The 21,342-nt window shown below is 41.2% G+C and overlaps 1 protein-coding gene across 3 annotated transcripts in view; it reads left to right on the top strand.

The window, feature by feature from the left end:
- The window catches only part of ATG4B (autophagy related 4B cysteine peptidase), a 40,726-nt gene that overhangs the window by 5,338 nt on the left and 14,046 nt on the right, over window positions 1-21,342 (top strand). For all 3 annotated transcript variants that reach the window (XM_003766410.4, XM_023501014.2, XM_031957453.1), the window contains 8 exons: window positions 9,467-9,568; window positions 9,857-9,928; window positions 13,186-13,284; window positions 14,755-14,856; window positions 15,540-15,612; window positions 17,672-17,751; window positions 19,299-19,492; window positions 20,755-20,833. In XM_003766410.4, the coding sequence (XP_003766458.1) occupies window positions 9,467-9,568; window positions 9,857-9,928; window positions 13,186-13,284; window positions 14,755-14,856; window positions 15,540-15,612; window positions 17,672-17,751; window positions 19,299-19,492; window positions 20,755-20,833 (801 nt within the window). The remainder of the gene's footprint in view (window positions 1-9,466; window positions 9,569-9,856; window positions 9,929-13,185; window positions 13,285-14,754; window positions 14,857-15,539; window positions 15,613-17,671; window positions 17,752-19,298; window positions 19,493-20,754; window positions 20,834-21,342) is intronic.

Here is a 21,342-nt window from a genome sequence, read left to right as displayed (position 1 = left end):
CTCTTATTCCACATATTTATTCTCTTCCCTAAGATTGTTCCTTGAATTTTCATTCTTCCTTTACCCTGTTTTTTAAATCTCTAAGTTGCATGTTGTCACTTTTCTTGGAAAGCAGAAAGTTTCCTTTACACCTACAACTTTTCCTTTTTGTACCTTTTCTTATTTCAAATAGCTGTAATTTTCTAGATACTCTTAACATGATTTTATAGTACTACATAACATATCTTAGGGATCTGGGCAATGGTTTTCACCAAGCTTATTATTGTTAGCTTTAAATTATAAATATTTAAGAGTTTTCTGTTTGAGTTTTTATTTTCTATTACAACTCAGAGAATGGGTTGTTCAGTGTTGCCGTGAGGATGGAATACAGATTGGTCACAAGAGTGTAAGCAGAAGTTGATCTTTGGAAATGTCTAGATTGCTAGTGTTGCATCAGAAGCAAGCATGAATAGTGTATTTGACTCAAATCTGGATGGGGGGAGGGAGGGCATAGAGCCCTTAAGGTTTCAGTGGAGAATGGTTTTTCAGGATTGTAAGAGAGGGTGAAATCATCCTCGTGGAACTTTGCCAGCTGCCATCTGTTTTCTGTGTATCTTACTATCATTATAGATCATTGAGATACCTTGGACTGAGGTCTTTGCCAAGGGCTTGTAAGACATTCTGCCTGGTACTCGGGGAGTAGAGGAGACAGCTAGTATCTAACTAATATAGTTAAATCTTTCCATTAAGTAAAATCAAGTAAGTTGGGAATAATTTGATTTCACATATTGTTTAGTTTGTTTTCATTAGTTGTCACATTCTGACCTTGGGTAGATGCTTTAAGGTACAAATCTGTCTTTTATTCCTTTCTTAGTAATTCCTATTTTAATAATTCACCAAAATATTATATTTGTCCTTTTAATACTATGATAAGCTACTGAGAATTTGACCTTCACAATTTTAATTGGTTCGTTTTAGTAGCTTTTCTCACATCTAGGTTGTCTTCATCTCTTTGGAGTCTTTTGTACTTGTCTATTTAAGTGGCTAAGTAGGTTTCAGTAACCCATAAATTTCTTAGTAACAGCAGAAGACAGGTGTGATAGATTTGAACCTATTTATTAAGACTGACTAAACCAGTACTGTGCTGGCTATAAAGTTGGCTTCCTGGCCTATAAAACTTCATAAGAAATATGTCTGCTCTGCATTTCTCTATTAACTTAAGTAATTTTACTTCAGAGTAATCTTGGGTTTTTTTTTTTTTTTTTTTTTTTTTTTTTTTTTTTTTAGGTAGTTGGGGTTTAGTGACTTGCCCAGGTTCAGGAAGGGAATGGTAAATACTGATTTAAACTCAGGACTGCCTCCAGAACAGGTGTGAAAAAATCTTGGAGTGACACAGTTGGAACTTGGTTTAAAAATAAATCTTTGCTCTGATAGTTGCATGCTTTTTACTTTTCTCTCTGATATTTTTCTTAAATGGAAAGCGATGACATTTTCTTAATGATATACAGTTTGTCATCATTTCATGATAATAAGCTCAAGAAAAATGTTCAGGTTCAAATAAAGCCTGTTGTTGAGAGTGCAATGGTTGTGTGTTTGCTAGGCCATCAAATAACTTCTCTTGTGAGTCCCTGGTCACTTTGTGATTCTGTAGGAAATGAAGCCAATCCAAAGGAGAGTCTTATTGATAATGGGATCAAATATTCTGAAGTTAAAAATTATTATGCTACAGTAAGCTAAGGCTTAGATGGTTTTTGTCCCTTTCAACAGCAAACTCTGAATTCAGGGCAGTATCCTGAATAAAGAGAAAATGGCATGCAGCTTAATCACTTCCCAGACTCTCATATTGTTTTCATAATGGTGTGAAGTGACAGGTACTATTACCAGGCTATAAAAATGGCCGACGAGGCTTATAATTGAGATGATTTGTTCCCAGGCCACATGGCAGATTGGTGGAGATAAAAGAAAGCATTTAAGTGTGTGATGATTCTTTGATCTTTTCCTTCCAGAATGATCTGCAGGAAATAGAGAATTTCAAAGCTGGAAGGGATCTTAGAAATCACCTGGTTTGGCCCTGTCATTTCACAGATAAGGAGCCAGCCTAGAGCAGGGAAGTGACTCGCCCCAGTCAAGCACCTAGTTAGGAGCTAGTCCTGGACTGGAACTGGGCTTTCTCCCTCACAGGAGAAGCGTTTCTTAAGCACCCACCCCGTGGCAGACACTGTTAAGTTTTTTTAATATTATCTAATTTGATCCTCACAACATCCCTGGCAGGTAAGCACTATGATTTTTCCCATTTTACAGTTGAGGAAGCTGGCTCACAGGGCTAGTGTCTGAGGCTGGGCCCAGGGCCCCCCGACTGCCTCCAAGCTCAGAGCATCATTTATGAACAAGCCCCTCTGTGCACATTGTTTCTTAGGTGTTTCTTCATCTTCTTTTGAGGAGCAATTTGTATGTTCAGCTAGGATTTGTAATTTGTAAATCACTGTTAAAAAAAAAAGATTGAGTTGTTGATCAAAAAATGTTTCCTTAGAGAGATTTCAGGCCGAGACCTCATTGGGGTGGTCATTGACAAAGACCAGATATGGATTCCAATATTCAAGGGCCCAGTGTGTACAAGTGTTACACTGCACTGGCAAGAGTGAAAAGCTTAATTATATTGTGAGATTAATGCCTCATAAGGGCATAGTATCATTCGGTGCCATTGAAAAAGGAAGCCAGTCCAACTTTTGTTGAAAGGCAGCTGGGAGAATATAGGCACCTGTTGGAAAGAGTGAGGTTTACTTTCTGATGAAAGGGACTAATTTTTTTTCTTTTTTTGGCTGAATGATCCTGGGTTTAATTATTGTTTTTGTTTTTGGCCAAATAATTGCTGTGTAAAGCATGTTGAGAAGCCAGCAAAGCCACTTTACTTTTTCTGGCCTTGGATAAATGGTCTCCCTTTAATCCAAGGGAAGTGGGGCTGATTCCGAGTGAGCAGTGGTCATGTATGCTTCCCTAAAAGTGGCGACCCTATCTTTCACCTGCAGTCTTTGTGCTGTTTCCTGAAGCTTTGCTTCCTTTGGGTTTTGCTTGAACACCACTAGAGGAACATCTTAGCCAAGGGAGGAAATGTCTCATTCATGGGCTTTCTTGCCTTCCATAAACTTCATCTTCCTCAGACAAACGCATGTGCTGCTGTTTGAGAGGCTAGTCATAGGCTTGGAGAGCAGCAGGGATTTTTTACTGTGATTGATGTCAGTGGAAATCTGCTCTCCCAGGAGAAGCATAAGCTCGGCCTTCCTGTGTTCCTTTGCTGCCAGTGTAGATGGGTGGTTCTTCCTGGCACTTAGGAGTCCAGGTGAAGCTAAGATCTGCCTGAGGAGGAGAGAGGCTGAGAGTGCAGGAATTCTCAGCCTAACAGGAGGGACCTGCTTAGATTTCACATAGAATCTTAACAGGGAGGAGTGCGTGCTTTATAGGATGAAAAGAGGGTTGGGGGTCCAGGCCTGCTGGGAATGGGGGCAGCTTGGAGAGGAGACGGCCTTCTTTAGTTTCCAAGGACTTTTGGTGCCCTCTACCCCAGCACTCTTGGCATTGTCGATCTCCAGTTGTTTGTATTGCTGCCGCTGTCCTGCACTGGCCCGGGCTAACTTGATCTCTGCTGAGTCCTTTCCCCTGCCTCTTGGCACCTCCTGAGCTGCATCAGCACAGGGAGCTTCCTTAATTCATTTGTTCCCAGTCCCTAGCACAGTGTCTGGTGCCCAGTAGGAGCTTGTGGACTGACCGGCATCAGTGGATTCATTAGTCCAGTGCCTGGTGCCTTCACTATGACCATGTACATTTGTGCAGCTCAGGGATGAAATTTTTCTTTGTACCAAAAATAGGTAGTTTTCTGTTCCTAGAATGCAGGCTACTGTGCTAACTCCGGAATTTGGAATCGGGGAAACCCTATTTTGGCAGCCTTGGCACTAGGGGAATTAAGATCCTTGACTCCACTTGAAGAGCTCTGTGACATATTATGTCCTGTAGCTTGGAGAAAATGGCCTAAATGGTTCCTTCTGACTCTAAATCCTGTAGTCTTTGGATTTCAAGATAGTACTTCTAGGATGTGGATTTAGATTAAGATTTCCTTCCATTTCTGTCAGTTTGTTAAACCTTTTCTTGTATCAGTAGTAAGATGTGATTAAGCTTTTGAAATTCTTGAATAGATGTCTTCTCGTAAATGAAAGGAATTGACCACATCACAGCTTTTTCACTTAATTTTTTTCTGTGTTATTGAAGCTAGGAGGGCAACACTCGATGCAGAGAATGTGCAGAGAGATGTCTATTAAATTGAAAAATCAGTTGAATATAGTAGTATAAATTGTACCTGAGAATAAGATATCCTACTTTTTTTTTTTTTAAAAACAAAATTTTTAGTTCCAAAGTTTTACTCTCCCCTCTTCCTAAAATGGTAGGCAATTTGATACACAGGGCAAACACTTAAAAGGTGGTTAGAAAAAGCAATGCAAGACACTCACAAGATCTTTCAAGAACATTAGAATTGGTTGTATAACATGGGAGACAATCGCACAAAACTGCCCAAGGTGCCGTGCTCTGTGAACAAAGCAAGATTGAATTAGTGCAGAAGCGCGAGATGCACAAAGTTATGAGAGCACCCCAAATGTTCATAGAAACTGTGTCTGACCGTGGCAGAGCACTCCGAGCTCGTATTGGTCTGATCAGCCACAGTTGGACTCTCTGTAACTTGACTCTAACATAGTCATGCAATTTGGTCCTCTTCAAGAACAGAGAACAGTCAACTGTCATATAAAGCATATTTCCATGTTAATGTGAAAGAAGAAACAGATCAAAAGGAAAAAAGACTAAAAAAGAATAAGTGAAAAAAGTATGCTGTCTATATTCAAGGTCCGTCAGTTCTTTATTTGGAGGTGGATATCATTTTCCTTTGTATTGCTGAGAACAGTCAAATCATAGTTGATCATCACAAAATGTTGATACTGTGTACAATGTTTTCCTTGTTCTCATTCATACAAGTCTTCCCAGGTTTTCTGAAATCTGCCTATTTCTTTTTTTCCTCAATAGTATTTTATTTTTTCCAATAACCTGTTCGTCATTTCTTACTACATAATATAGTATTCTGTTACATTCATATACCACAGCTTTGTTCAGCCATTCTCCAATTGATGAAAATTTATGATATTTTGTTACTGTGAAAAGGGCTGCTATAGATTCTTTTCCTCTTTTTTATGATCTCTTTGGCATATCTTAAAGGGTATGCACAATTTGGTTGGCCTTTGGATATAGTTCCAAATTGCTTTTCAGAATGATTAGATCAGTTCACAACTCTACAATTAATGTTCCAAATTTTCCTACATCCTCTCCTACATTTATCATTTTCTTTTTGTGTCGTATCAACCATTCTAATTGTTTTGAGCTGGTATCTCAAGTTGCTTTAATTTTCATTTCTCTAATCAAAAATGATTCAGAGATCTTTATATGCCTATGGATAGCTTTGATTTCTTTGTCTGAAAACTGCCTGTTCACATCCTTTGACTATTTATCAATTGGGGGTTAGCTTGCATTCTTACAAATTTCACTCCGTTTTCTACATATTTGTGAAATGAGGCCTTTATCAGAGACAGTTGGTATAATGGTTGTTTCCCAGCTTTCTGTTTTCCTTATCTTGGTTACATTTTGTTTGGGCAAAAGCCTTTTAATTTAATAAAAATATTTATTTTACATTTCTTAATGCTCTATCCCTTGTTTGGTTATGGACTTGTAATTCATTTAACTTTTTTAAGAAATTGGACACCAGCCCTTTTTGTGGTGGCAAGGAACTGGAAATTAAGTGGATGTCCATCAGTTGGGGAATGGTTAAATAAGTTATGGTATGTGAACAAAATAGAATCTATTCTTGTCCTATAAGAACCAATCAGCAGGCTGGATTCAGAAAGGCTTGGAAAAACTTACACGAACTAATGCTAAGTGAAGTGAATGTGGAACCAAGAGAACATTTATATAGCAGCAGGAAGATTATATAATCAACTGTGATGGGCATGGCTCTTTTCAACAATGAGGTGATCTAAGACAGTTCCAGTAGATTTGTGATGCAAAGTGCCATCTGCATGCAGAGAAAAATGGAGACTAAATGTAGATCAAAGCATACTATTTTCATCTTTTCGTTGTTGTTTGTTTTTCTTAGGTTTTTTTCCCTTTTGATTAATTTTTTTTGTGTGTAGCATGATGAAAAAGGAAATATGTTTAGAAGAATTGCACATGTTTGTAACATTAGGTTTCTTGCTGTCTTGGGGAAGGAGGGAGAGAGGTGAAGACTTTGGAACACAAGGTTTTGCAAAGGTGAATGAATGTTGAAAGCTATCTTTGCATATGTATATGGAAAAAATATAATACTATTAATAAACTATGATAGACTTAGCTTTTCTCAGCAATATAGTGGTCCAAGACAATTCCAATATGCTTTGAAAGGAAATGCTGACCATCCAAAGAACTATGGAAACTGAATGCAGTTTGAAGCATTCTTTTGTCACTTGTGGTTTTTCCCTTTTGTTCTGATTTTTCCTTTCCCAACATGATTCATGTGGAAATAAGTTAAAAATTGATTGTCCGTGTATAATCTATATCAGATTTCCTGCTGTTTTAGGGAGGGAAGGGAAGGAGTGGGAGAAAAAAATTGGAACTCAAAATCTTACAAAAATGAACATTAAAAATCATCTTTACTTGTAAATATACCATTAAAATAAAATTTTTTAAAAAAGAATTTGGATGTTTTACTGCCTGGTGCATATATATTTAGTATTGATTTTACTTCATTGTCTTGAACCTTTTAGCAAAATGTGGTTTCCTTCCTTTTATTCTTTTAATTAGGGCTGTTTTGCTTTTGCTTTGTTTGAGATCAGGATTGCTACCCCTGCTTTTTTATTTCAGCTGAAATAGATTCCACTTTAACCTCTTATCTTGACTCTGTGTATGTTTCTTGTAAACATTATATGGTAGGATTCTGGGTTTTGATCTACTCTACTTTCTGTGAGAGAGTTCATCCCACATTCACAGTTACAATGACTAAATGCATATTTTCTGCCATCTTCTTTTTCCTCCTGTTTGTTCTCTCTCTCCCCTTTCATCCTTTACCTCTTTGACAACATTTTGCTTCTCTCTACCTCACTGTCATTCTCCTCTTCCTTCAGTCAGCCCTCTCTTCTCTCAGTGTCTCTCCCTTCCATCCCCTTTACTTAAACTCCTCAAACTCCTCTCCTTGTATTTTCCTGTTGGGTAAGACAGATTTCTGTATTCAACTTACTGTGTCTATTTTTTTCCCTCTTTGAGACAATACTGGTGACAGTACAATTCAAGCAGTACCCATTGTCTACCCTTGCATCTTTCCCTTCACTGTAATGTTTTTTATGCCTCTTCATGTGAAATAATTTACCTTTCCCTTTCTTCTATACCCATCCCTTATTTATTTTTTTTGGTCATTCCCTTCGGTTCATCTTATGCCCATACTCTAGCTGTACTAATAGAGGTATAAATCTTAAGAATTAAAATTAGCATCTTATGTAAGGATATCAGCAATTTAGCTCCACTGAATCCCTTATGTTTTCTTTTCCTCTTTTAACATTTTTAGGCTTCTTGGGTATTGATTTTGGAGATGAGATTTTTTTTTTTTCCAATTCTGATTTTCTCTCTATGAAAGCCTGAAATACATCCACTTCATTGAATGACCATTTTTTCCCCTTGTGGTATTATGCTTAATTTTGTCAAGTAAGGGATACTTGGTTATTATCCTAGTTCCTTTGATTTCTAGAATATCTTTGATATTCTAGATAGCTCTGATCCTTTAATATGGCAGCTGCTAAATCCTAGGCAATCCTGATTGTAGCTTCTTGATGTTTGAATTGTTTCTTTCTGGCCATTTGTGGTGTTTTTTCCTTGACTTGTTAATTCTATAGTTTGGCTGTTTTTATTTTGGGATGTCTTTCCTGAGCTTACGGATGGGAGCTTTTGATCCCTATTTTGCTCTCTGGCTCTAATTTTTTTTTTTTTTTTTTTTTTTTTTTGTATAAGTTCTTAAAAGATGTTGTCCAGGTCCTCCTTTTGATTATGGCTTTCAGGTAGTCCAGTGATTCTGATATTCTCTCTCCTGGATCTGTTTTCGAAGTCATTTGTTTTTCTAATGGAGTATTTTTATTTTCTTCCATTTTTTCATTCTTTTGAATTTCTTTGATTGATTCTTGATGTCTCAAAGAGTCATTAGCTTCCACATTTTAACTTTTAAGGAGTTGTTTTCCTCAGTTAGCTTTTGTCTCTCCTTTTCCATTTGCCCCATTCTACTTTTTAAGCAGTTTTTTTTTCCCCCAAACTGTTCTGTTGACTCTACTTTCATAATTCTCTTGCATCTCTCTGTTTTTCTTCTACCTCTCTTATGTGATTTTTTAAACTTCTTTTTTTTAAGTTCTTCCATGAGTTCTTTCTAGACTTAAGACTACTTCCCATTTGGGAGTAGTGGGGATTTGCCCATGGGGTGTTGTGACATCCATTCTTTTCTGAGTTTGTATTTTGATCTTCCCTGTCACCATAATAACTTTATATGGTCAGATGCTTTTCCTTTCTTTTAAATTTAATCTCTTCTCTTGGGGTGGAAGGACATTGTGTCTTGGGCTTCTTATGCCAGGGTCTGTAGACCATTTACCCAGTGCTGTGTTGATGTTGCACTGAGATCCTTGGGGCCCTTCGTGGGGTTGCTGTGCTGAGGGCTTGGAGTGGGGGTGTCTGGTGCTACTGGAAGCTGTTGGTGGCTGGCAGCTTCTCTGGGACTGATCCAAGGCCTAGTGCTGAGGTCTGTGGGTGCTTCGGGCATTTAGGGTTAGGGTTGGAAGTGCCTTGCCCTGGATGATGCTGACGTGCTAAGCTGTTCTCAGAGCTGGAGTCTGTCATTCCCCAGGTTATGCTGATATACTTGGGGGGGTCCTAGTGTTGGCCTTTGCCTGAGCTGGGCCTCAGGATCTTCGTCAGGTTTGCTGGGGTGAGATTGATGCTGACTTTCTGGGAAGCTTCTTGTACTGGACTTTGTTTCCCATTAACTGAGTGAAACGATCCTTTCTTACTGTTCTTTCAAGTTTCTTGGGCCCTCTTTTTGCTGGTTCTGCTATTCCAGGATTTGTTTTGAAGTACTATTTTATGAATGTTTATAAGTAAATATAGGAGAGATATAACAATTGACTACTTATTCTGCTTAGGTTCCTGAAAGTTGTAAGACATTATACTTTTTAAGCTAGGAAAAGGGAAGGCTTACCAGTGAGCTTGGTATAATGTTTGTAAAATATTTGTAAAGTTTATGGTGGACTAGATTGACATTTCTCTCAGTTCTTTCTAAATAAACCTTTGCTGTACTGTATATCGTGTTATGGAAGTATTATAAACTAAGCATATTGTTTACTTTGTGATTTCTTAAATATATTTATCATACATATGTCTTTGATTTCAACAGCAACTCTTACCTACGATACTCTCAGATTTGCTGAATTTGAAGATTTCCCTGAGACTACAGAGCCAGTCTGGATATTGGGTAGAAAATATACCATCTTCACAGGTAATAAACCATTATAGAATCTTGTCTGCCTGGAATAATGCTATATTTTGTAGAGTAGTTTCCAACTAATCAGTTTTGAATATCAGTGAATCATTTAAAAAGTATAGAAAGGGTTGATAAAATCTTTCACAAGCCAGATATGCTAATTTTGGAAACTTTGTATATAACAGAGTTGTAATTCCCGGTAATTTGAGTTCAAATTAAACCATGTTACTCATGAAGCTTTATGGAGAACTTTGTGTCGTGGTTATTTTGGTTTTTTATTAAGAAGTCATAATGTTCTTTCAGAAAAAGAAGAGATCCTTTCAGATGTGACTTCTCGGCTTTGGTTCACATATAGGAAAAATTTTCCAGCCATTGGTAAGCAAAGCAATTTAATATGCATACCTTAATATTGTTCATGCAACATGCTGGCAAGGGGGGAGTCTTTTCAAGCCTCTAAATGTCTTAGCCGACACTTGCTAAGTGTTCATGGCTGTTGCTTCTGGGAGTTGCCTCATTGTGGGTTCCCAATTCCCATGAAATCTCAGGTGCAGAAATTGCCTCCATCTTTTTTCTTCCCCATCCCCCCCCAAATTCATGTTCCTGCATTCGTCTTATTTTATTTCTTTCCTCAAGAATATATTTTAAAATACATGTAAAACATAAAAATGTGATATTTTTATAAAATATTTAATCTTATATTTTGGAGAACAAATATATACAAAGTACAGTGCCAACTCCTGGCTGGGATGCTAAATCAGGTAGTGGCCAGACTAGGAATGTATTTCACAGCTCCTCTAAAACTGTGGAGTTTTCCCTCTCTGAGATGGAACATTCCTTGGATGTTAAATCATAGAACTTTCTCCTACAATCAATCTCCAAATTTTAGAACCGGACGGTGCCTGAAAAGTAATGGAGCTCAATCCTTTTCCTTTTTAACAGCCTGCTACATCATGCTAAAAATGCCCTTTCTGTCCCAGAGCTCTAGGTGCCTCTAGATAGCAGGCTCTGCTAGGTGACTTTTTCAGTTGTGGCGATAAAAACAAAGCTGCCATTCTCTGTATTACAAAATAAGAGAATGATAGCATCTATGTGGTGCTTTAAGGTGTGTGCTCTACAAATGTTGCCTCATTTTGATCTCGCACAACCCTAGGAAGTAACTGCTATACCCAGGGTTACATAATTAGTAAGTGATACCAGAGCTTTTCTGATTGGAGGTCCAACATTCTATTCACTATGCTGCTTAAATGGATGTAATTCCCATCTTATCATTGCACCTCGTAAAATGTCTTAGAATTGATCACAACCTTCCAGATGTGCCGGGGCCAAGACTGAATAAAAAGAACTGTCACCTCTTTAGTCCTAGACACTTGGGTAAACCCAAAGAATCGTTATTTGATCAAGAGGGTATGGAGGGGAGAGCTTTGCTACCTGACGAGAAACCTAAATATCAGAAAGAATAGGCTTGAAGTGGCCCCAGGGAAGGCTCTGTCTGTTGGATAGATTATGAACTCTACTAGAACTTAAACATTCAGAGAAGGATTGTTCTTTTCCAAATTATTCCTATGATGGACAGATTGGCTTTCAAAAAAGTCATACAGCAAAGCCCATTTCAATATACAATATAGCCATCTCTCTTTAAAAGTTTTATTCTTTTTAGTCAAGATCAATATTGTTGGCTCCAGTCCATCCTTAAAGGATGAAGATTTGCCATTGCTGATTTTCTTGCGTTACAGGCTCTGAAATCACAATTATTCTAGAATTACAGAATCATGGAATAAAGCCCTCTAAAGGGGACTTTGAAGCAAATCTCACCTACTTCATGTGCATTCATTTAAGTTGTGTTGTGCTTAAAAATTTAGTCTCTTAATTCAATGGTCCAGTCTTTTACAACAGGTACAGTTAGGTTAGCACAGAAAGCCTAGACATCCTAGGCAGGACTTGAGGAAATGACTTCTTTTGGAGGAGGGCCTTGAGAGACTTCTGATAAAGAATATGTCTCTTTGCCCCCCTCCCCAACTGCTAAAGGAACTCTTGCTATTTTGTTTTTATTTCTTCTAATTTCCACACTGAAAGACATTTCAGTATGGAAAGAGCATGTCTGGTTAATGCTTAAAGACATAACTGGCCCACTGATGGCTTTAATGGGAGAGACAAAGGTAAGACTGTTCAGCTAGAGGACCAGCCAGACTGGGGGGAAGGGGGAGATGTTTTGAGGAGTCTTAAACCAAGAGATGGGGAGGCCTTGAATGGCCCTCCATAGGATACTTGTACAATATAGTAGCATGCAGACTGCATTCACTTGGCCAATTTTGAACCTTTGTCATACATAGTACTCATTTAGCAAATTTTTTCTTGATTCTTTCTCATCCCTAAGGTTACAAATAGTTCCCGACAGTTCTTGTCAGTGGATGCAGAATCCATAGTATATTTTTGTTTAGATTGGTATTATAATGTTCTTTAAGTATTTGGCTTTAATCTTTTTTAAACAAAATTTTAGTTAGTGTGGAAGTTATTATATTTATTTTAGCACTTGATATTAGTTTGACTAATTCTAGGAAATTCTCTGAAATTGATGAACACAATTACTAGAACCTAGGATTGTGAAGCACCAAGTTATTCATGTAATTCTTGGGAGACAGAGAATTTTGCTTTCTTCCATCTATCACTACAGACTTTAAAAATGCAAGCTTTTGGAAATATAGGAGACAAGGATGTAACTGTTACTCAAACAATTCAGACCACATGCCCTCTGATTAGTTTTATATGTAAAAGTGTGCATCTCTTACATCTGTTTTAAATTAAATTTTAATAAACAACACATTTTTGGTCCTTCTTGGAGCCTTTCTTCCAATTCCTGTAGCCATAAAGTAGTCGTCATTATTATATTAGTGATACACATGAGTGCATGTGTGCATAGAAGCAGTTCTCAAAACTTTTGGTCTCAGGACCTCTTAACACTATTAAAAAGTCACCACAGAGTTTTTGTTTATGTGTATTTTAGCTATCAGTATCATATTAGAAATTAAAGTCCGTTAGTAGTTTTATTAAGAGTTCAAATCTGGCCTCAAACTTATGTGATCCCGGGCAAGTTACTTAATTTCAGTCTGCCTCAATTTCCTCTTCTGTAAAATAGGAATAACAATAACATTAAAAAAAAATTTTTTTAATACACTTTGGTTTATTTAATGTTGGGAGGGGAAAATCATGGGAGAGATTAAACAGGAAAAAAGAAGTGAACATAGCTTGTATTGATTTACATTCAGTCTCCTTAGTGCTTTTTCTGGATGCAGATAGCATTTTCTGTCCAAAGTGTATGGGGATTGCTTTGGCTCACTGAACCACTGAGAACAACCAAGCCTTTCATGGTTGATCACCACACAATCTTGCTGTTATTATGCACAATGTATTCCTGGTTCTGCTTGTTTCAGTAGCACTTGCTTAAAATAGTGCAGCCTTCTGAGGAGTCTGAGTCCCAAGGGGTTCCCATAGCACATTATGAAAAGTGCTAATATATTATGCTACTAGAAGTACCTTTCAACTGGACAGAATGCACAGAAGGAGCAAGATTCATTTACTTGTGTAATTTGTCACTTCTATTGGGCTTATTGATGGATTTCTCTTTGTGATAACAGGAGGGACGGGCCCAACATCAGACACTGGCTGGGGCTGCATGTTGCGGTGTGGGCAGATGATCTTTGCTCAAGCCCTAGTCTGCAGACACTTAGGCAGAGGTGAGCTACAAAACTACATGGTTGGTTTGGTTTTTGATAACTATTAATTTGTTTTTTAAGACATTCTAAACTGTGCACCTTTGGGTTTGAATTTGTTCTTATCTGTGAGTGCAAGTTTTGAAATATTTTCATGTTTGTGGAATTTTCTTCTCTTGGCTGTTGGTATATAATTTGAATTTAAATTAAAATTAGCCTATCTTTGAAGTACTAGAAGCTTTCTAAGTTTTTTCTCATATCTGCTTGTCTCACCTCTGCTTTAATGATCTCCACAAGGGTTAGAGGCATGTCCAGACAGCAACTGTCCCATATTATAAGGTACTTGAGATAAGGGTGGGTGGGTGGGCGGGCACGGGTGTGACAGAGCACATGGGTGTGACAGGGTGTGAGCCTGCCCTGAAGAGTTAGCCCTTTAACTTCTGAAAAAGGGAGAACCCTCTGCCAGACAGCAGCCCTGGGAACTTGGATGGTTTTTTTTTTTTTTTTTTTTTAGTTTCCTTTTCAGAAACCATCTCTTCCATCTAGATGTCCTGCATGGTGCTAAAAGCAATTGTGGGTTTTGTATTTTGTGCATTGGGCAATCAACACAAATCAATCTGTTTGCTATTTGTTACAAGCAAATTACAACTGCTAATCAGGTGCCAGGATGTTGCTGTTCATGATTAGTGGAAGCCTCAGGTGGTTTGGCTTGCATGATCTGCCTGCTTTTCTCTTTGTATCCATCAGCTGATGATTTCCACAAACATGGATATTGAGAGACAGAAAAGTGATGTCACATTTGACTCTGCTTGGCCCAGCTCTCTTTTGTCATGAAAAGTGCTCACCCTGGGCAGCTGGGTGGCGCAGTGGATAGAGCACCAGCCCTGAAGTCGGGAGGACCTGAGTTCAAATCTGCCCTCAGACACTTAACACTTCCTAGCTGTGTGACCCTGGCCAAGTCACTTAACTCCAGTTGCCTCAGCAAAAAAAAAAAAAAAGAAAGAAAGAAAGAAAAGTGCTTTCCCTGTAGCCTTGCAGGCTTTTTACCCTTTGTCGTCTTCTCCATGACCTGAATTTCAATTCTAGGCCCCATTTGTTGTCCCATAGAAATATTCTCACTATCCACTTCAATTGAGTCCCTTCCTTTGCATCCCAGAATTCCATGGAGGTGATTTGGGCATGAAGTCATAGGGTAAAGTCATCCCTGTTCCTGGTGTCTGTTCTGCCCAGTGATCGTTGATCTCTCTAGGGACCGAGTGGCCAGTTTGCCTCTCTTTATCCCTCTTTCTCCCGTTGCTTCTCTTCTGGTCATTTTACTGCTTAGTAATATTTTTGAGGTGGATGGAGGAGTTTGAGGTAAAATGTTCACTGTTTCATGTTCTTGGTTATGTTATGGTTGCCCGCTGTTACCATAGCCATTTATAACTGGTGAGTATCACAAAATGAAGAATCGCAGTCCATCCCAAGTAACTCTGACTGATTTGTGTCTAATAGATTGGAGATGGAAGCAAGGGAGGAGGCAGACAGACAACTACTTCAACGTCCTCAATGCCTTCATTGACAAAAAGGATAGCTATTACTCTATTCACCAAATAGGTAGGAGGGTTATCTGGGTGGTGTCTTGGGAAGGGCCAGCAAGTTTTCTGTCCTCTTCTAGAAATCTCTTTAACTTTTTGGGCTGGATGATAGGATTATCGAAGTGGTATAATGGAGGCGTATAGGATTGGAAGTTGTAAGACTGGTGTTCAGGTGCCAGTTCTGATTGGTATTAACTTTGTGACCTTGTACAAGGCCAACATTCCTCTGTGTCTTCAGTTTCATTCTTCTGTAAAATGAGAATATCATAGAAGGAGCTTCTGATCTACAAACTTTGTGAACATCACCTCAGAGGGCCCAACCTTCTGGAGGGTGGATATTGCTGTTTGAAAGGAAGACACATAAAGTGCAGCCTTTGGGGATGAGGACAGTGGAGTTAATTTGGATTTGTTTTATATGAGATTGATAAAGTCCCTAATAAATTATGCTCTGCTACAACCTGTGCCTCCTGCAGGACAGCCTTTCTCTTTGAGTAGAAATAGAGCAGCTCTGGCCTCTCCCTTTCCTTTGCCTAATAGTTTTTGTGAATGATGTTTGTCACACAGAGATCTGTGGGTTTCTAAATCACCTCATTCCAAATAAGACTCATATGTATTCTTAAGAGATGATATAAATAAGGTTATAGATGTGAATAACTTGATGGGCTTTTTTTTTTTTTTTTTTTTTTTTTTTTTTGGATACAGCTCAAATGGGAGTCGGAGAGGGCAAATCTATAGGCCAGTGGTACGGACCAAACACAGTTGCACAAGTACTCAAGTATGTATTGCATTCCTAGTTTTTCATTTCTTTTAGGAAAAGCAATAGTAAAACTCAAATTTGGAAAGTACTTAAAAGCATCATAAAACAGGCTCAACTATTAGTATGATTTGGAGGAAATTTTTAAAAATTATTATCCTTAACATTTTTGGAAAGGACTCTTTCTATGCTTTTTTAAGTAATAAATCAGTTTTTCCTAGAAGATTTTCCAGTGAAAAAATAAAAACAAAATTGAAATTCTACAATATTTTGTCTACTGGCTCTTGGAACTATGATTTTTTTCCTCTCACCACAGATTCCCCCACCTGCTGGCTAATATCTAAAATTTCGCTGTTAAAACTATATCCCAACAGCATAAAACTATGTTTTCAAAGCTGATTTGGTCATGGAGCCCTCGGGTTTGGACTTTATTGAAATTACCCACAAATACAGGTTAGCGGCAGGAGGTCTAAGTAAAGGGGTAGGAACTATATAAGTGCCAATGTCACATATGTTCAGTGTTTGTCTTTTGTGTTTATGGACACAAAAATTTAAAAGGCAGAGAGAACCACTTCAACTTAGCCGGTGCTGAGAACATGAGTACCAGGTGAGATCCTATTTGGTTTCTGTAGAAACTGGCCTGTGATCATTTGTAGACAATGAGAATGTAAGCAAAGTCAGTCTGGGCTCTTTCTATTGCCAGTTGGAATTGAATTGCCAGTAAAAAGTAGAAGCAAAGAGGATGTTGAATTCACAGGCTCATAAGGGGACATAATAATTCTCAAATGGAATCAAGAAACTACATCTACTTTTTTATTTAATCACCTCCTTTCCCCCAACTTAATCTATTCAGTCTGACCTGGCCCTTCCTCTCTGAAGCTTTTCTTATTCATTCATTCTCCACCAAATCCTGTGCTTAAGATCCTGTTTACAGACTGTCTGCTCTGTCTACTGGTGTTATGGGCCAGGACTCTGAAACAAGGATTCTTACAAAGTGCTAACTCGGTGGAATTGATGAGACAATGGTTATCTAGTTTAGCATGGTTTAGTATGATAGATTTAATCTTACAATAAATAATGGTTTCCCAGTGATATAATGATTAGTTTATACTCGGTGTAGAGCATATAAACTGGAATTGAGGGCAGAGAAGACAAAGGACTGGAGGCGGGAGCTCAAGCTCTCGGAGCCAAGGAGAGAGATTCATTCCACCTTGGTCAGGCTCCTGGTGGCTCTCCTGGGGGACTGAAAGACAGATTCATTCATCCCATCTCACATCTTGTGGGAACAGGCCTGTCCTCTTGCATTTTTTCCATTGAAACCAAGTCCCCTCTGAAGGCCACAAGAAAGCTAGTGAGACTGGTATTCAGGTGCCAGCTCTGATTGGTATTAGTATAAGGCACAACCAGGTGAAAGAGACAATAAAGACTTTTGGACTGTAACACCTGGCTATTCTTGTGGTGATGACTACTGAAATGAAGGGCGCAGCAATAATTACCAGGAGAACGTAAATTTAAAAATTGGGAGCTTTAGAAAGTATTGCAGTTATATGTGAAAATTGTCACTTCTGCTTAATTACCATACAATAAATGATTGTGCATGTCATTGAAATGTGTCAAGTTAAATTTAAAAGTAAGACAGTGAGTCTAATTTAGGTGTTTGACTTAGGGCTCAGTCTAATGCCTCATGGCCAACTCCATATGTTCCTTCTTCACCATTTTGCTTCTGTGATGTAGTCACTTCTTATGGCCTGAACAGGGTTGGAAGCCGCTGGTCACTCCTACGGCAGTGATAGGAATGGGAATTGGCAAAACAAGTTGTGTTAGGCTGAGGGAGCTGAGTTCCAAGACAAAGGGGGCTCAAGAAGGTGGAGAAGGCCAGAGACCCAAGCCAGATACTGGTGGCCCTGCCGGCATCCGGGGCTGCCCCAAAAACAGGAGGACCCACCACATGGTGCGTTTTTGTCTTCTGTTACACTTGGTCACCCTGGCTTCTTGAACCTATAGAATTGAAGGGACGAGAAACAAGGTTAATGGTGAACTTCCAAGAGCCTGCTGACCCGCTTGTTTCTCTTACTTTTAGGAAACTTGCTGTTTTTGACACGTGGAGTTCACTGGCCGTCCACATAGCAATGGACAACACTGTGGTGATGGAAGAGATAAGTAAGTCATTGAAATGTTGAGAGAGAGCAAAGGGGAAACTTTTCTCTAACTGCAGGAAGCCTCAGATTAATCAGGGCCAAATCCGTGTGGTTGACAAATCTTAATTTTCATCTTGGAGCCAAATGGATTACAAAGCATGAAGGGAAAACTGTTCTTTGCAGAGCGGGGTGGGTGCCCAGAGGGAGGAGGGTTACTTTGGAGGAATATGAGTCCTCAGCTAAGCAGGGGTGTGGGGGTGGCAGCCTGGGGATCCCCTTCCCCAGTGTGAGAGTAAGGATGGGATGGGCATCCGGGCAGCAGAGTTCTGTGGGGTACCAGTGATGAACTCTGGTAGAGAGAAGTACCCATGGCTGCCCGAGGCTCCTGGCAGAAGAGGTAGGACCTGTCCATGGTCCCTCCTTATAAATTATCTTTGAAGATTAGGGAAGAGAGAGTGGAAAAGGATAATTCAGAGTGGCCTGTGCTTTGTGGTATCTTTGAGATAGCCTGTCAGAGCAGAACACCCAGCCCAAGGTGAGGCCACATTCTAGCCAGTAAATGTCGGAGGTCGGGGGCAGCGCGCCTCGTTGGCCACGGACATCCCACTGTAGATGTCTTCAGTCCCTCCCACAGCTGTCCTTTGTTTCCCAAGCGGTGCTCTGAAGGGCAAGTTTACTAAAAAAAAATAATTTGAAAATACAGAATGCCTCCTTTGCAAGGATTTTAAGCCTTTAATCTCAAAAAGGGCCTAAATGAGGGTTTTTCATGTTTGCCTGAAGACTGTTGTTTGTGCTTCAGACTCTAGAAGCCACTGTCTGACAGACTCTGGGCATGTGGGTTGGCAAAGCCTGTGGAGGCAATCTTGTACACTCGGTCCCAGCAGGTCAGTGTCTGACCTTTGCTTGGACACCTCAAGGGAAGAGGAACCCAACTTATTTCCCTTTGGGTAGCTATCATGTCAGTTTTAGGCATTTAGGTCAATTTTAGGGAAAGGAAGGAAGAGAAAATAGCTGTGCTGAGGCCCGAGGAGCTCTCCACAGGGATACTTCATCCTTTGGGCTGCTCAATGTTGACCTTTGCCTTAAGATTATTTAGTAAATAAGAAGTGAGCAGTATGGAGATGGGAGAGACGGGACCCAGGCAGAGCTTGGCCATGGCTGTGGGAAGAAGGGAGAGCCACTAGGGTGTCCTGGATTGGATGCCTTGGGAGCTGATGGGTCATAGGGAATCGGCGGAGAAGGAAGCAGGGGGGGGGGGGGGGGGGGGGGGGGAGTCAGAGCTGTGGGAGGAGCACAGGACGATGGACGTGGCCATCCCTAGTCACCAAGCATGTATCATGGCCAGGTCTTGGGCTGGGGATTGTCCTCTGGGGGGGGGGGAATGCGATCACCAAGGGGGACAGTGAGCCAGAAGAGCCAGTGAGTGTGGGCAGAGGCCAGGTCAGGAGGCTTGCCCAGGAGGAGTGCCCTGAAACTTCCACAGGAAGCTCATCCAGTGCTACAGGCTGACTTTGGGGCTCTGAGCCCCTCACCCTCGTGCTGCTCACGTGGCGGTCTCCTCTTCTCCAGGGAGGCTGTGCAAGGCCGGTTTCCCGTGCGCAGATGGTGCCGCCTTTCCTACAGACTCAGAGCTGCTCTCCAATGGGTATCCCCCGGCAGCCGAGGTCACAGACAGGGCATCGCCATGGAGACCACTAGTGCTGCTGATCCCTCTCCGCCTCGGACTCACGGACATCAATGAAGCTTACACCGAGACCCTAAAGGTAGGCCTGGAGCCAGAGCCCGGAGGTGCCGGTGGTTTATGCAGCTTTCCTGCTGTGCTTGGAGCAGAGGGCGTGGGTCCGTGTGCCATGGGATGCTTCGTCCTGCTCAACTTCCCTTACTGGGGTGACCTCGCAAAACGAGAGAAACACAGGGGGTGAAAGGGACCTTAGATGTTCCCTCTTCTCATTCCTCATTTTGGAGAAGGGGAATAAGGGGAAGTGACCCCAGGTCACTCTGAAAGTCAGGGATAAGTGAGGAGCGCAGGGCTGTATTAGGCAGCTCCTGCCTGGCCAGCCCAAGGGCAGAACAGCAAAGGGCCCAGGCCCAGGATTCACTGAACTTGGAAACAGTCTCTTCCTCTTACCCAGAACCAAGCTGTCCGAGCTCCTTCCCATCAAGTCCTGGAAGGGGGTTTGGAGTGTTCGTTTTTCTCTTTGGGGAGTTCTGCATCACTTCCCGCTTTTAGGATCTTCTCTCTTCTCTGTCCTTTTGTCTGCAACTTCATTCCCAAACATGGAGCCCATCTTGATCTCGGTGTTCTCAGGAGGGTCATGCTCTTTGTGCTCCCCCCAGCCTGGGCCAAACTAACATCACTTTGGGCTGGATCCCCAAAGGAGCCTCCCAGTCAGTCACAGTCACAGGGAGCCTCTGGTGCAGCCCCCTCATTTTTACAGATCAGAAAACTGAGGCTCAACGAGGCTGCACCCCTTGCCCATAGTCTGTGTGGTTTGAATTTCTTCCAGTTCCAAACCTCTTGCGTGTCCTGGGCAGGTGGAGGTTCCCCAGATGCCACCTTGTCATGGCTATCGTGAAACAGAGCCTGCCCATGACCTGTCAGGAACCTGTGCTTCTCCCCCTGGCACTGCCCCCTTCCATTGGCTGCTCACTGGGCTCAAATCCCTCTGCCCCCAAGTTGGGCTGGGCTCCAGGTCCTCTGTGTCCGGGAGGTGTGTGTGTGTGGGGGGGGGCCTTCTTGGGCTGCTTTCCGTCCCTCCATTTCTCTCAGGCACTTTCTCCTTTTCTAGGAAGCCTTCCAGAGCTTCCCCTCTGGATCTTGGCCCCCTGATAGGCTGTGCCTTCCCCTTAGCGTTACCTCCTTGTGATGGTCTCGAGGTGTTGTGTGTGTGCCTGTGTGTATATCTGTGTCTGTGTGTCCGTTCTCCCCCGGCACTGCCGTGTCCATGTTGCGTGTCTCCTCCCTGACGCTCATCAGCGTATCGTGTCTCAGTGGTTCTCTCTCTCCCCCCTGTTTCTTCTGCAGCACTGTTTTATGATGCCCCAGTCCCTGGGAGTAATTGGAGGGAAGCCCAACAGTGCTCACTACTTCATTGGATATGTAGGTGAGTCGTCCACAGCGCTGGGTTCCTGTGGTATCCAAATTGCCTTGAAATTTAAAATGGAGAAAAAAAGTGCTCAGTGTGTCCCCGTGACTTGAACTTCATCCCATGGAGCAATGCTGCAGTCTTTCCCTGTCCTCCTCCCCACAGGCCACTCCACATCTCTCTCCGTCCTGTTCCCTTTGGAGCGCTTGGCCTCCACGCCCTTGGCTTCCCTGTGAGGGGGTCACCTGGGGTGGGTCCGGTTCAGGTGGGCAGAGCTGGGACATTCGCTCTGCATTGAACTCCCGAGAGGAGGCACTTCCTTCTGCATTTCTGTCTCCCTATTTTGGGCCCCACTTTGTGTAGGGCCTCTTTTTTCTGTCCAAAGCTGCTTGCCCACCTATCAAACAGTCTGTAGTTGTAATGGTGTGTGCTTTCTTACCCCCGTTCCATTTCCACTGTCTTTATTCTCTCCCCTTTTTCCCTTGAGTTGGTTTTATTGGATCAAGGAGGGCAGGGCCCCTTGCCTG

Source organism: Sarcophilus harrisii, chromosome 3 (genome assembly GCF_902635505.1).
Source record: "Sarcophilus harrisii chromosome 3, mSarHar1.11, whole genome shotgun sequence".
Taxonomy (NCBI): domain Eukaryota; kingdom Metazoa; phylum Chordata; class Mammalia; order Dasyuromorphia; family Dasyuridae; genus Sarcophilus; species Sarcophilus harrisii.
Note: the sequence above shows the minus strand (reverse complement) of the source record. Positions and strands in the feature narration are given on the sequence as shown.